The sequence below is a fragment of the Phlebotomus papatasi genome, chromosome 3, assembly GCF_024763615.1.
Source record: "Phlebotomus papatasi isolate M1 chromosome 3, Ppap_2.1, whole genome shotgun sequence".
NCBI classification, from domain to species: domain Eukaryota; kingdom Metazoa; phylum Arthropoda; class Insecta; order Diptera; family Psychodidae; genus Phlebotomus; species Phlebotomus papatasi.
The window spans coordinates 52,964,762-52,981,702 of record NC_077224.1 but is presented as its reverse complement, the minus strand read 5'-3'; the positions used below and the strand labels follow the sequence as shown (position 1 = coordinate 52,981,702).

General features: G+C 31.4%; 1 protein-coding gene across 11 annotated transcripts in view; it reads left to right on the top strand.

Annotated features, from left to right (window-relative positions):
- LOC129807231 (disintegrin and metalloproteinase domain-containing protein 33) overlaps window positions 1-16,941 on the top strand; it is a 595,021-nt gene that overhangs the window by 187,603 nt on the left and 390,477 nt on the right. For 3 of the 11 annotated variants that reach the window (XM_055856366.1, XM_055856365.1, XM_055856364.1), the window contains exon 2: window positions 11,166-11,520. The exons of the other annotated variants lie outside the window; for them this stretch is intronic. In XM_055856366.1, the coding sequence (XP_055712341.1) occupies window positions 11,445-11,520 (76 nt within the window). In that variant the 5' untranslated portion in view covers window positions 11,166-11,444. The remainder of the gene's footprint in view (window positions 1-11,165; window positions 11,521-16,941) is intronic. 11 annotated transcript variants of the gene reach the window in all.

Genomic DNA, 16,941 nt, shown 5'->3' with positions numbered 1-16,941 from the left:
TGTTCAACTGACTGGAGAAACCTCGTTTTTCTTGGTGCTGAACTTGTAAAATTTTGATAAGCTTCAGAAAATACCCAGGATGAAAAAAAAAACAAAAAAAAAGAATATATCAACGGTAGAAAAACTTTCGAAAATGGTAAATAAAACTTTATCCAACACCGACCAGTGGTTTTCTCTTCAGAAAAATATTCTGCAGAATAATTTATGTTCTGTGCAATATTGAGCTTCTCAATTCACTAACCATCCTCAAGAACATCCAACTTTTGCACTAAAGCCAACAATGCATCACACCCTAGCCATCCTATTAAAATTAAATATTCAAGAAAGTCGTGAAAAACAACTTTTGAAAAGGGAGCAAGAAAAAAATTAAGAGAAATTCCAGCTCATTATTTATTTGTCTATTAAGCAAAAGCTTACTAATATCTTACTATATTAAGTACACTCAAATATTGGGGCTTTTCACAAGGGGCAACTTGTGTTAATGTTGATAAATTATAAAGACTGGTGGATGGAGTAAAGCATCCTATTGTCTGCCAGTCATGGCTTTTGCTCTGACATTTTCCAAGAAAAGGGTTTTGTTAACAATATTCATCTTCTCCTTTGGGTAAAGACGACGGAATGAACCAAAGAAATCATGACATATATTTAATTTATTAAATATTTACTATTTATAAACAATTACTCTCAATGTGTACTCATCGCATGTGTATAATTATATTCACCTGAGGCAGAATGTCTAATTTATCGTATTGTTATACTCTCAATATGCTTCATTAATTTCCAATTAATACGTCTCAAGGACTATTAATATGGTATATGATACAAAATTTGCTTCAGGATTGCTGAAAATACTTTTGTTTTTGCTAAATACTCTAAATAAAATTTTTATAGTTTTATAGTTTTTTTTACTAATAACTAAGAATTCTGAAGGGAGCACCCAAGAAGCAAAATAGCTGCCCTACAGAACCAAGTGTTAAAAAAGTATTTTAGTGCACTTTTAAAAAACTTAAAGTGAGAATTTTCTGTTGAAATTCCTATAGACGCTCTTAAGATCCTTAACAGTGCGCCACTTTACTTATAGTAATCTCAGTGATGGAACCAAGAGCGTTATAAGCAAATAAAAAGATTTTTGGTTCTATAGTGCCTTACCTAAGGCTTTCTACAAGACTATATTATGAAAAAATTGTTTCTTGGGCAGGATGGGGAATTATCAAACAGTTGAAGTATTTTCTTTAACTCTTTAAAAATGATTGAGTTAGGGGAAAGTTCTCGTGCTTTGCACGGTCCCAAACTTCATAATGACCAAATTTTTCCCATTTTTTCAATGAATGTGACCCATTGCACCCGTATTTTAAAAACTATAGGGCTATGTGTCTTGTTTTTAAAATATATATTGCTAAGTTATATTTATTCAGAAACATAGGAAAAATTTAGTCTTTATAATGCTTGGTACTGGGCAAGGACACACGGAAAATTTGAGAAAAAATTCCATAATATACATTACTACTCGACTGTAGACGTCTACAATAACTCTTCCATTCGCTTTCCTACCAAGAATGAGTCAGCTGAATTTAGTTAAGATTTTAGTTGAGATACTTAGTAATTATTGGAAAACTAATAAGCTTACAAAGTTTCATTCTTCTCAGTCTTAATTTCTACGAAGTTTGACAGCCCTACTCAATTCAACCATGCATCATCTATTTAGATCCTCTCATCACATCAATTGAATTTCCATTCAAATTCACCAGAAGATTTCTCACGGAATTCACATCGAATTTAAGAATTCTTCAAATGAAGTACGAAACATGTTCAAAGTTGTACCCAAAACTTTAAAATCTTTCTTTCAAACTTAATTCAACACCTTTATTGTCCTCTAGAAATTTTCAATTCAAAATTTTAATGCGATAGTTGAAGAAGTTTACAGCATACAGTACCATGATTTAGGAAGCTTAAAACTTTGTCTGCACTCAATCATATAAATTCTTCTGAATTTATTAAAGTGAATTGAAAATTGATAGTATAATCAGGAAAATTCATTAGCAAAATGATACTGCTCTTTCATTTAATAATGACCCCTTTTGAGCAATCAATTTTGAACATCTGGAAGCAACATGAAATTCTATGTTCGACTACATAAGTGAGATATTAAGCTGAATGCAATTTTAGAGTTATATACAATACAAGTAAACTAATTATCTAAATTTAATGATAATAATTGGATCTATTAATATACTCAATAGTACTTGCACGTAATTGTATACATGACGTAGTATATTTGTAGTATATATGCTTATAATCTATTAAGCGAACTCAACTAAGAACTCACAGAGCACACAGCAAAATCTTTTAATTATGTTTAATCACAATTATAATACACATCAAATTGAAATTTATCGATTGTTTGCCTCTTCTGCAAGAATAAGGCTGTCTTATCGTTCGGATGATTTTCTATATTTTGCTTTCATACAACAACAGACATTTTATGTTGTGATAGAGCATCAAGTAGGGAAACCAGTACCATAAATCCATGCTACATGATCTGATGAAGTTGAATAGGATGAATGAAAAATTGAACGCATCGAACCGCATTGTAAAACTATATTTATCTAATTACCCTTAACCCTTTAACGACGAGACAGTTTTGGCTAACCGAAAATTAGCAATAAAAATGAAACCGATAAACAAAACTTATAAAACGTCTTACATCTAACCTTCGAAAAGCAAACAGAGTGTGATTTGGTGTATTTTTTGTCTCTATGAACATTAGGGACAAAAATAGCCCAAATATTTAAGTAATTTTTCTGACGATACCAATGACTGATAATTTTCACTCTAACGAAATTGTATTTGAGTATTGTAGTTTCCTTTTCCAGAACGGTTTTGCTTAAAAAAAAACTGGAAGTATAAAAAATAATTAAAATTAATTTTCAACGTGAGAATTTAAAAATTCGTCATATTTCAGCTTAAAAATTTACTATAAAATAGGTGAAGATTTGCAAAAAATATCTTAGATTCCTTCAACCTTCTACTTTGCAAGTACGTACAAACATAAGAAAAAAATAACTTTAGGTAGTCAGGAAAATTATTTTCTTTATGGGACAGCGGTGTTCCAATCATCCTTAAAGGGTTAACGAAGTACACTACGTACTTGAATATCTTTACTTGGTACGTGATAATTTTCGTTAAAAAAATAAAAATTTAAAATCTTTATGGACACTTTAATTAAATTCGTTTTTATATTAATTTGCTCTGTATTAAAAATTCAAAATAAATTTCAATCCAAGGGTAAGCTCAAATTAATAAGCTTATTACTTATTTACTTAGGTGGCTGCAACGTCCCTTTAAGGGGCTGGACCTCTCCCATACTAACTTCCTCCAGTCTTTTCGACTCGAAAGCTCCTTGCGAGTTTTCCTAACAATCTTGCTTTTACGGGGAGGGGTTGTTGGACCTTCGCCTAACCTTCTCTAGAAGGAACAGATTCCTTGTTCGTAAAACTCAGGTTCATGACTTCCCATTGGGGTTTAAGAGGTTATATTACCCACCCCTTCCCCCTCCTCCCGTTTAGACTACTTAAATAAAATTATGGATAACAAAAATATTACGATTTTGTCTATTTTATACGGGCTTCAGACTAGAGGTTTAGCCCAGTTCCCGAAGGTCTCAAAGTCCTAAATAGCGAGCAATTTTATTGCTTTTAAGAGCCCGATAGGTCATTTATCTTTAATAATCCAATCCTAAGTTAATTTTTTTCAAAAAATCGTTATTAATAATAAATTAGAGCAATTAAGCCATATAGCTAAGCCTTAGGTCTGAAACCGGTATTAGGTAATTTGGTTAATGAAAATGTACACAACAAGCAACGTTTCTGCGAAATCGTTTAATTTACAAAGGCTTAATCCGGTTAAGTTAAAATTCACTTAATCAAGATAATACGGCTTGAGTCCAACGCCCAGGTAATAGCTGGGAGGAAAGGACACTTATACAAAGTATACATACATGTATATGTGGTACCATAGATATCTATACAAAGAAAGAGGTATCAACCCCAGCTATAACAAACTTACAGATTTGGATGGAAATAAAAAACGGAAATATCCTGATAGTCGAAATTAGGACTATCATAAATTGATTTTCCAGTTTTAATGTCCTTTATGAATACCACTCAAAGCTGCAATGCCTTTAAAACAATAGCATGTCAAGATGCCTTTCATATTCGCTGTTAAAGATGAACTTCTGACAATTAGAATGGAAGTTATGGCCAATAAAGCGTCACGTTGGCCACCAAGCTATAAGTTTCTCTTTATTTGACTACTGCAGAATAATACAATTCAACATATTTTACCGTTTTCCTTCTCTGAATACTGAAGCACTGAACTTTTCTTGACTTTCACAATTTTATTCTTTACGACCGACATTGTGAGACATAGGTTTACGACCGACGTTTCGAAGATGGATGTACTCTTCATCAGGTGTCGAATATGGCAGGGTAAAACACGTACAGCCGGTAATTGTTACACTGCACTTGGACTTGGATTACAACTTCTGCCGTAATATCCACAAAGCCGCTCCAAAGCCAAGTCAAGCCTATTAGAAAATCTACAGGAAGCCTAAAGTTCAAGTTTACGTACTCGCCGCTTTAGCGCTGACTGTTCTGCTATTTCGAATTTCGGTATTCTTCATACTTCAATCATCAACAATTTCAACAATAGTGTGTAAACATTTGCTGCAAAAATGAATTTTTGTGTAGTTTTATCAAATTTCAGGATGGTAGAACGTTTGAATTGCAATTTCATTAAAAAAAAATGTTCTTTTCGTGAACTTGCTCGCTCTTGTGTAACTAGACAGTTTAAAGTTCGAACTTCCAACGGGTTTATACGTAACTTCTCTCTTATATGCTTTCGAATCGGTACAGAAAAATCTAAACCAGAGGTCCATCAAGTATAATAAAAAGTGAAGCTATTTTTTACTTTTCCTTGTAAAATTTTTGAAGATATTACACCGCGACTTAAACAAATTTGCTCGTAGTTCTTGTATTATTTTGGCGAACATTATGAAATATGTATTATTAAATAGCTTTTAATACACGATTTTGAAATATATCAGACTGATAAGTTAATTTTCTTTAGGAAAAAACTTGCCAATTGTCTTCAGTTCTTCTATGACAAACCTTTTGCAAAAATAAAATTTCGAGAGGCCCCTGTCTAAACCGAAGAGAGCTCCCAAATAAGGAAGGTTATTACTGAACGAGAGGAATCATAACCCTTTCCATAACAGATGATTAATTTCTACGTATCAAAATTGATATCGGAAGACAAGTGTTGAATCAATCGTATAAATAAATTTTACTTGGCATTAACAAGGATGCATATAAATCTGGTACAATTTACGATTTAACATATCAAAATGTAAGTTCAAATAGCTTTGTGATCCAAATCGTGATCTCTGTCTTAGGATAAGTATTTTGATAGCCATTCAAGCGAATTGTGCTCCTTTTATGCTTTGTACTATGTTATAAAGTAGTATTTCAGCATTCTCAGCTAGAATATGAGTATTTTATTTTAGTTCCTATTTTAATAATAAAGTGTTGCTGTCTCGCAATTGTTGAAGAGCACGTTAGACAGTGTGGAATGTTGGATGCTTTGAAAATAATTTTCCATCCAACAAGCGGAAACGGAAAGTAATTTCACTTCGCATGTGCTTGTGTCTGCAGACTCCTTATGGTTGGTGGAGGAGCATTGAGATAATGAAAAGCTTTGTGGTGAATTTTATGCTGTCAGATATATCTGCCTGTCTCCTCATAAATGTCACACAAGACAAAGGTTATGTATTGTGCGTTTTCAAAGGTGGCGCCTGATGGGCTCTATATTTGCACTCCTGTGACAATGGCTTTGGCACATTGTGGGGTTTGAGGGTGGAGGCACAAAATGTGTGTTTAGAGAACACAAATATGTAATGATGGGTTTGCCCCCACGACAGCCCGTGTTACTGGTAATATAAGGTCTTGTGAATCTGGTTGGCAAATTCAAGTTTAATAATCATGGTTTCTCTCTAAAGCAAATTAGAAAGCAGCTAACGTAACACTTTCACAACATATCTTCGCTGAATGTCTGTATTTTTCCCCCTTTTGATTATCCTACATGTAATTATAGAGAATGGATTAGTTCTAACCATAATTCTTTTGACAGCTCTCCCGTTTTAAGATTCTTCTACCTAAATATAATTAGAATTCAAGCTTTAAATATGAGAAGTTTTTTCTAGATTTTCCATAATGTTCTAAAGCAATAAGAACATTAAAATCTGTTTTTGCTAAGTAAATGCTGACGAATAATGTAATCATTATGAAAACCGATGACCCTCGGAGAGGTGGAATAGCTAACAAAAAGGTAGATTTATTCCAAAGATTTAAGCTCGGACTCCAAGGTTCTTATATGATTAAAATTGGTAATAGAGGAATAGTGCATATTTTCAATATAAAATCAAGTTTAATGTTATATTTACACCATTTTAAGATGTGTTGTTTGGAACCTTGACAAGCATTAAATAGTATCATTTAAATATCTTTCTAAAACTCATCTTAATACGTATCAAAAAGATTAAAAACGTAAACATGAATTTGACTGTAATTTTGGACAACTTGTTTGTAGTTTTGGACAGCTAATCCGCCTCAGTAGGATGAACATTGTTCTCCAGTTCAAGAACCTGTCTTACCAAGGCCGCTTCCTGTTTATGAGAGGGAACCCTAGAATGTCACAAATAGCTTGGAAACTTTCCATATCAGTCATTAAATAGAGTTGACTTTGGCACTTCAAGTACACGCGGATTCACGCATTCCCTGGTATTTCCGGGACTATTTTAATCCTTTAAGGTCGAGTGGGATACCGGTGTCATAATTGGTGGAATTTTTTATAGAAAGTTATAGTTTATAGAAAGTTAGCATGTCCTTTAAAATCATAAAAAATGGTTTTTGATTTTTGGGACCAGTGTCACACTCGTCCTTAACTCTTTCGCGTCCCACTTTTATTCAGCAGATGAATTCATGTAAAATTGAGTTTTTCCTAATGCTTTATGATCAAATATAATAATTCAGAGAGGAAAAAAATTTTCCATTGCGTGAAAACTCGGAAAAACCCTGGGTCATATATGACCCTGTTGTCCTCAAGGGAAGTGTATTTACCATTTTCAAAATCTATATCACGGGCTTTCTAAGAGTTTTTTTGCTTAAAGTTGTTAATTTGGCCAAAACCATGGCAAACTGGATTGCTTTGATGAACACTGTACTCCTGGTGTTCAAGGAATCTTCCTGGAAATCCCTTGAACAGTCACTGTCACAATATTTTGAGTGGTATTTGGCAAAAATAAACTTATCCACATTATTTATTCACACACAATACAATTGCACAATATGAAACGCTTGCAGAATACTCTAAAATATTGCAAAATATGTTATAATTCATCAGATATAAGATGAAATGTCCAGGAGCAAGATGTCCCACCTGCATTTCGCGAAGAAAAACAATGTCCCAACTACATTTCGCTATAGATTTGGGACGAAAACACTGTTACCCTTGGGGACCATAGGGTCATATATGACCCGGAAAATTCTACACGCTTTTCTGGAAAATTGAGAGTAGTTTATTATATCAAAATATGCAATATACAATCTTTGGATATTCTATTTTGTGTTTCTAAAGAACTTTTTGCTGAAAAAAATAAATTAATATAAAAAATTTTGAAAAAGAAAAGTCATTTCACAAAGTTCGAAATTAGTGATTTTTGATCTCAAATATTTTCTTTTCCTGAATATCTGGAGTCTTGAGAAAATTAGCCAAGAATCTTACATCCTTCTATTATGATGTCGTGCACAAACCGATAGATTTCAATTAATGTTAATAGTCAAAAAAAATTGTTTTTTCCCCGGGTCATATATGACCCTAATGACGCGAAAGAGTTAAATGGATAAGGCTTTTTGCACAGCATCTTTCGTAGATATGATGCTCCCTTGTTTCTTCGCGCACTTTTACAACCTAGTCATCACAAAACTAAAAATTTACAAAATTTTGAAAGCAAAAACACCTATCCAAAGATAAAAATATCACCTCATTGATGAATCTCCGACAAAATTGTAAATTTTTGAACTTACGTCTGACGGTTTGCGGAATCTTTGTTTTTTTTTCCAATATGTTTTTCACACTTTTGTTTTTCCCAGTTTGTCTTTGGAATTCTTGTCATCGGTAATCTTTGTTTTCCGGAAACTTTGTCTTTGGAAATCTTGTCTTTCTTATATTTTAAATAAGTATATTTTATTAAAGAAAATAATGAAATTGTAGCGGCGTTTTTTGAAGTTTTTAGTTTCGTCGTTTAGGGCAATGGGTTTTCTGTTTTTGGAAGTTCTTAGTTTCGTCCTTTAAGGCAAAGGAAAATTTGCTGTGTTTAAATTTGTTTTGAAGTGTCATTAGCGCAATTTTAATTCAATATATACTTAAAATTCAACATATTTTGTGTTATCTTACAATATTCATTAGATATTTATAGAAATTTTGATAATTTTAATCAATTTATTTGCAGTGTCCAATTTTACCATCAAAGTGTCCAAAATTACAAACTGTCCCAAATTACAAGCAGTTCCCATAAGCCTTGATCAGCTTCATGTACGTGAGATTCTTGATATGAGCTAAAACGGAATGCCAAAAATTCTACTTGAAATTGAAGTTGAAAACGTAATGTAGTAAACTCACAGCAAAACGTTCTACTGTTAGTTTTATGAAGAACAAAGCTGTATTATTTTTTAAGACCGAGTTTGAATATTATAGGAGTAAATTAATAATCTTCAAATTCTGTGAAAGAGAACCGGAAATACATGAGGTTTTGAATTTCGCGAGCATCAGTCCTTTATATAATCTGTTCTATTAAAATTATAAAAATCCACTCTACATTCTGGTAACATCTAAGCCTTAGATAAGCCTTAGACTAAAGCTTAAAAAATGATTTATTTACGTCATATAGGGGAATGTAGGTATGGTTCGCATACTGGGGACCATCAAACTAACCGAATTTTCTCTTTGTTTGCAATGATCCAGTTTAGCATTAGTATGCTCACAGTTTGCAAAGTTTGAAGGTTCACAGTATGCGAACCATGCCTACATTCCCCATAATACGATATCACTTAGTTAGTTTAGGATTAAATAAGTATGAGGAAATGACCCATTAAATTTCGAAAAACCACTAAATTTGATTTCTACTTTTAGTATTTCGGACCATTCGGAAACTGTCTTAAACTTCCAGTTTCAAATCCGTGTTATCTTCGTTTAGTTTTCACCTGATTTTTTTTATTTCCGTAGGGGCTGGTTTTCAGGCTTCGCACACATTCTATCTTCGAACATTTGATTTTTCCCATATTCCTTCAATGAATCTGATCTATCTACGGCAATAATTTCAATGCCGTAGTCTTAAGTCACACATTTCATGAAAAAATTAGGTCAAATTGGCTAAATAGGAAGTGTTCGATGCTAGAGAGTGCAAAGCCTGAAAGCCTTTTCCTACTTCTTTAATATGCGAAAATAAGAGAAATATTTCAGCAGAAAACTATACAATGGTAGGGGGAGGTGGGGCTACTTTGAGCTGTGGGGCTAGATTGTTATACGATTTTTTCGTATATTTCTAATGGAAAATGGGTTTTAACATAATGCAATTTGGATAGACAAAATAATTGTGGATCTAAATAAAATAGTTGTAAGGCCCAGCTTAATTTAGAAATAGGCGAAAAAGTCGTATAACAATCTAGCCCCACAGCTTAAAGTAGCCCCAACTCCCCCTAATACGGGTTTCAAACTGAAAGTTTAGGATAGTTTCAGAATATTTCGAAAGCCTAAAAAAAACAAATTCGTGGTTTTTCGAAATCTAATGGATCCAAATGGATCATTTTTCCCTACTTATTCCTGTAAATTCTGTAAAATTTACTAGAAGTTTATTTACTGCAAGCTATACCCTATGACTATTCAAAGTTCTATTAAATCAAGAAGAACAAATTAGCAAATTTTCTCTTCGAATGCAACTGGTTAGAAACGATCAAATACAAAGTTGGATTGATGGCTCTTAAAATTCAGTTTAAAGTCTTAGATGGGATTTTCTGCAAATTTTAATTATTCTGCTACAGTGTGAATACCTAGTAAAATACACTTTGTCCTTTTTTTAATTCGTAAAATTAATGTTCCAGAAGAGAAATTTATACCGTGCAGTATAAGCTGGACAAGTCTTGGAGAAAATATTATGGGTGAAATTAATAAATTGTAATTTCCAAGAAGCCCCTTAATTGTTCTTTTCAACATAATTTTCACAATAGAACTTTTACTACAACTATTAGTTTCGTCTGAAAAATCCTTCCTGTAGCATTTTTTACTGTATGGTAGAGGAGAGTGTTTTTAAGAAAATGCAATATAGATCATGATAAAAGGTATTCAATGACTTTGACTATATTTCCATTGATATTTCCACCATGAAATCATCAAAGTGCCTATTTTATGCTTTTTAGTTTGCAAAATGGACAGTGTTTTTAATGCATGGGCAAACGAGTTGAATATTCACAGCATTTTGTAAACATATACCCAGTCAATAGAGCAATATTAAAAAAGCACGTAGTGTATACACAATATTCCATCAAAGGGATTCTATTTTTTTGTCGTCCAGTAAATATCATGTATATTTCACTTGGACTCTGTGAAAAACCCTAAAAGGAATATTAACGAGATATTTTTTTGTGATACTTCATGTGGAGTGGAAAAAAGGAAGGACTATAAAAGGCAATGAACGAATTTTCTAATAAAATGCTAATGAAAATTCTTACAATTTAGAATTTTGATTTCACAACTTCTATAGACTTTCTAATTGACATCTTATAAAGTTGATTGGAAGTCCCAGTCCCCTTCCACCCCCTTATTCACCCAATATTACTTCCTAAATACATTTTCTCCTTACATCTCCATATTTAATTAGATTCTTTGTTGGAAAGTCAATCGTCACTTACACTCCCCCTTATTAATCGAAGCAAAAGTGGAACATTTCAGCATTATGGGGAAAATTTTATATGGAAATATATAAAATCGATAATTTGCCTGTAAAATTATTTTCTATTTATTCACAATTCCTTTTTTTGCCACTTTCTTTCCAGGTAAGACATAATGAGGTGATAAAAGTTGTCAAGTGGCAGCACGAAGACGATAGGACATCTAGCACTGAATTTTTCGCGTGAAAATTTGTGGCGCAGGAAATGATATTGGATGAGAGTTTAATGGGTATTTAGGTGTGGTGTTAGAGAAAGAAATCTCGAAAGAAGGATAGATTTTTCTTAATCTTTGGGGCTGATTCATAAAAATTCAACACTCACTGAAGAGGAACAAATGGCAATGAGAGTGTCACCTGTGCAGTGTCGTCAAAGTCTCTAGCAGCCATGTACTGGCCAGCATCGGCCCCAGTGAGGGCCCTCATCTTGGCCCATCTCTTTACAATTGTAGCACCTGCTGGAGGTAAGTTATACAGCTATCAGAATTCATTACAGCAGGAAAAGTGTACAAAGATTCTCCTGGCACTTATCAATTCTAAGATACCTACCTATTCTTACAACTCCTACCTTTATACCTGTTTACTATGACACCACACTTATTATTAAAGATAATTTATGTATACTATTATCTCACCCTTAAAAATTAAATTAAAAAAAGGCAACAGTTTTATTTGCTTTCCAAATACTCTGAACATGAAATGAATATTTGTTAATCGGGTCAATATGCCCTTACAAAAAAAAAAACGATTTGCACTTTTGAAGTATTTTTTTTATCAATTTTAACAGTGAAAATTAATTTTGGGTATTTGTTCAGTTTTTTTTTATTGGCCGTCCTACTTGTTAATGCCATCGTAAATGTACAACTTACATTTGATTAAATTAAATTCCGTGAAATTCTATTTTATTCTCAACTCAAAACCGAAAATTCAGAGCCCTATATTTCATATGATTTTTTTTTTATTTCTGTTAAATTTATTTTGTAGTTAATTCTTTTCGTTTAATGTTCCATCAATGAATATTTTTGAACAACGCTTTTTATCAGGACTGTAAAATAGGTAAACTAAGGCAACTAAACGGAGACCAAGATATCTAGAACGAAAATTTTCATTTAATTTTAAGTTTCCTAAAAAATTAGTCTGCAAGCCTAGAAAAATTTTGTACGGCTCCGGAAGATCACCAAAAATTATTGTATCTAGTTTTAAATTACAAATGTCCCACATACTTAATACCTTACCTAAATAGTTAACCTTTTATGGACGATCGGATTGAAAACAGGGATTCGAAAACGTCACTTTTTTTGGCAAAACGAAACTTTAAATATCCGTTGAAGAAATTTTGTTTTTGGGTCACCGATGACCCAATAGTCCTTAACTCTTTAAGGACGAGTAGGACACCGGTGCTCCAATTTTTTTTTACTATAGAAACTTATTTTGATCTCTAAATAGTCAGAAAAATGGTTTTTCTTTTTGGAACACTGATGTCCCATTCGTTCTTAAAGGGTTAAAAGGTTATAGAATTAGTTAAAGTAATATACGCTTTATTTATCAAAAGAAAAATATAGTTTACTGCATTTGAAAAATTTTATGTATTAGGACAGATTCTGTTAGACATTTTAAAAAGTTATAAAAAATTTGGATAGGGGAAAGTTGCCTGTTTTTGAATGCGGCAGCCTTTGAATGCTTCAATTTTTCTGTTATTTCCCAAAGAATAAATACCATTTTGTTAATCGAAGTTAATAGAAAATAGTTAATAGTATTAATTATAGTTCACAAAATAGAATTTTTGCTTTGAGAATAAGAGAAAAATTTAAACATTCAAAGGCTGCCGCATTCAAAGGCAGACCACTCTCCCCTAATTGTTTTTTTTATTTGTTTTTTTTAATAAAATGTCTTTCCATTTCTAATTTTTTCTCAACAACCATTTTTTGTAAATCAGAAAATCATTTTTTCCTGTGTACCAACATAACATTAAAAAACTATAAAATGAAATATTAATAATCGAGATATCTCAATACACCAAAGATATTTCAAAATTGAACTGAAAATTAAAAAAAATGCTGTAATAGCTTTGTGAATAAAAAAGAACATATTTTCAGAACCGATTTTTAAAAATTAATTGAAAAATATCATCTGTAAAATCAATTCCGTCAAATTCAATCAAAATGTTGAAACTGTCCCATAAAACGTATTATTAACTAATGTATTTGTACTTTGTACCATTTATACACACTAATTTAAGATAATTGCAAATTCCTTCAATTTCCTTCGATCTAGGGTAATAAACATATTTTACAAAATATCTGTGTTTACCAGTTGAGCGTGGCAAAATTATTTGTGTACATTTTTTTCTATTTATTAGTACATTTTTTTTATTTATCAGACAGAAAAATCTTAAGAATATTTCACAAAACTCCCAAATTTAATTTTTAATGGTCGCTGACTTTCAAGATTTTCTCCTGGTTAACATATTAGGGTTTACTCTAACAAAATAAAATTGTAAAGAATCCAAGTTAAAATCTCGTTACCAACGTAAACAAATTTATGTAAAAAACTCGAGAAGGAAGAAATTTAAAAGCTCTAGGATTTTAAATAATAATAAAGTTTTTAATTAACGACTTGAAGATTAAATTAAATCAATATTGTAAAAATTTTCTGACTTACGAATTTACTTATCAAGAACTTTTGTACTAACGCTATATTTGTTTGTCTGATCAATTTAATAAATATATTGCGCAAAAAGAACGGCTATCACGGCTGTCAAAAATAATCGGCTATTTATCATTTGTACATCGCCATTACTGCTTATATGGCTTAAGCTAATAAATTATTTTAAAACAGATTCATGCATCAGTCAAAAAATTTAATTATTAATTTAGACTGAAATCCGGAAATACCCTGATAACAAATAATCATGCATTTGCATTATTTTGAGCGATTAAACGAAATGTATTTCAATATCTGCTATGGGTTTGATAATTTATAAATCTGTAATATTTAATTTCAAAATGTTAATTTCGGAAAATCTACTTCATTATTAAAATTTGGTTTCTTTAAATTGTGTTTCTATTGTTTAACTGATTTTTTTAATGTTTCTCGCATATTTAAAATACCATAAAATTGTCAAATGATAAAATAGACAAAATTCTTCAATACTAACTTTAAATTTCTTGTAACATGGGATGTTATCCCACCTTCTTTTTCTGCGATATTACTTTACCAATTCATTCATTAGAAAGTTTTGATTACAAAATCCACAAAGAGGGATATCGTGTTACGCAAACATTTTTCTTTTGCTATTTTATGAAGGCGACTTTCTTCGACAATTTCACCAGAAATACTGTATTAAAGGGAGCTTTACCAATATTTTTGTAAATACTATAAATATTTTACACTTGTTCCCAAAGTTGTAAAAAGAAGTGAACAAAGTACGTATAAAGCTATCTGTTTTCCATAAAAGGGGAGCGGCTGAGGATGAGGGCGGGAAAAGCAGTTCTCAATCTCCATCGGAATGACTTGAAAAGAAGAGTCGATAAAATGTTTCTTTTAAAAATATTTTGTTCTCCTCTGAGGGGATTTTTTTATTTGGAAACTTAGAACTTTTTTCTTTCTTTCCTCAAGAAGCATTCTGGGGAAACACATGAAAATCTGTTCTCTTGTAATAATTTAAGCCTATTTTTTTCTCGTTTACATATAGCTAAAACCAGTTGTACTCATTACCCGTTAAATATTATTTGAAAATAGTTTTTAGTTACGAGGAGTACACCACAGGGTATAATTTATTTGCTATATCTTTAAAAGCAAACAACTGGTTTCTGTTTAAGCAATTATGCTCAGAGTGCATAAATAAGGAGATAAAAATTTGGTTCTCATTCTCACACAAAGGTTGCACTATCTTTCTTTTTATTTTTCTTTTTTTTAATAAAATTATATAAAGTGCCCAGCTCATACATGAAAATGTACACGAATAAATCTTTAAAATGGATTTTTATGGATCTGGCACACCTTTTAGATCAGAAAAATTTCATAAAGTTAAAATTCTTATTCTTTTTTTTCTTAAAAGCTTTGTATATGTATATATTATGCTTTCGCACCCTTCTCCTTTTGAACTTCACACTAAATTAAATGTAGTTCAGTCGAATTTTAAGACCGAAATAGAGGGATAGATTTGTGCAAATATTTTGGGAAAGAACTGAACGAAAATTTTGATTTCATGAAATCATACCAAGCTAAAAGTTGTGCTATAATGCGCTAAAAGTCTGTAGGGGGAGGTGGGACTATATTAGGGGTTACATTGATATACGAGTTTTTCGCATATTTCTAAAGGCAGCTGATCTTTACATCTATTTTATTTAGATTCACAATTATTTTGTCTATCTAAATTACATTACGTTAAGATCCAGTATCCTTCGGAAATATGCGAAAAAATTGAATATTAATGTAATCCCACAGCCCGATATAGCCCCACCTCCCCCTATAGTTATAAATCGACAAAACACAAGTGAACAGTAAAATTGCAAATTTTTGTCAATTTCTATTTTTATTTGACAGAAAGAGACAATTATATCTGATTTCGATTTGTTATGGTTCCGCTCCGGCACGCCTTTTATATCAGGAAAATTTATGTAATCGAAATTCACACATCTTTCTTTCTCCATTGTTTCGCATATCCTGTCCCACTCTTTCGGACTCTTTTTCTTCATTTAAACATCAGAAAAATTTAAATTTAGTTCAATCTCATTTTGTGCGCAAAAGAATGAGTTATATGCAAAATGTGTGAGAAATACGGTGATGCGAATTTTGATTTCATGGAAATTTCCTGACCTAAAAGGCGTGCTGGTGCCATTTATTAATTTTTATACAGGTTTCGGCACACCTTCTTGACCTGTAAAATTTTATGAAACCAAAATTCACATACCTTTCATTTTCAAATATTTAAATTAAGTTTGCCCCACTCTTTAACATTCAATTTAAATTAAACGGAATTGAATTTGCTGTGAAGTTCAAAAGAAGAAAAAATGTGTGAAAGAGTGGAATAGACGTATTTGAATTTGAATTTAATTTTGAATTTTATTCATGCCCAAAAATACAGAGTACTTACATAGGACTATATTATAAATGTTGTCTTAATAATATAAATTGAGTATATTCATAATATTTGCAAAGGAACGGAATGTAAATGTCGATTTGACGAATTTTTTCTTGATCTGAAATTAATGGTGGAGGTATATGAAATCAAGTTCGGTCAGTAAACCACTCCGCTAATTTTCAATTCAGTCAAATTAGATCCATTGAAATATTATCTCTTACTCTTTCAAACTGAAATTTTATTTAGTTATGTCTGTCTTTCAAATTAAAATTGAAATTGAAAATAATTAAAATTTTAATTTAAAAAGAAATCGACAAACCGAGACGATTATAAATATCTAATTTCGGGTTGAAAGAGTAAGAGCGGTAAAATTCTATTCGGTTCATTTTTACCAAATTTAAAAGACCTAGCAGCGTCATAAAAATCAATCTTATTTAATTAGAAATCCTAAAAATTTAATATGGTTTATTCTAAATAATTATCAACTGAGATGGTTCAAGTTAAAGTGAAAAACTTTTCGTTTTCTTTTTGTTGAATGTTGAATGAAAATTTTACTACTTTTAAAGTTTTAAGTATGACAACTGTTCATATTTAATTTAATATTGATCAGTTGTACAATGCTGTTATGAACGGATAAGAAATATCTCAAATGATTTTATTATTTAATTTCTATAGTTATTTTCTGCCATAATTTTTTTTAAATCTGTTGTGATGCTTACACAGTGAGGAATTTTTGGCATAATGAAGCATTTTGGCGCATTTGATGCGATTTGAGTGCACAGATTTGCTTCAACATGAT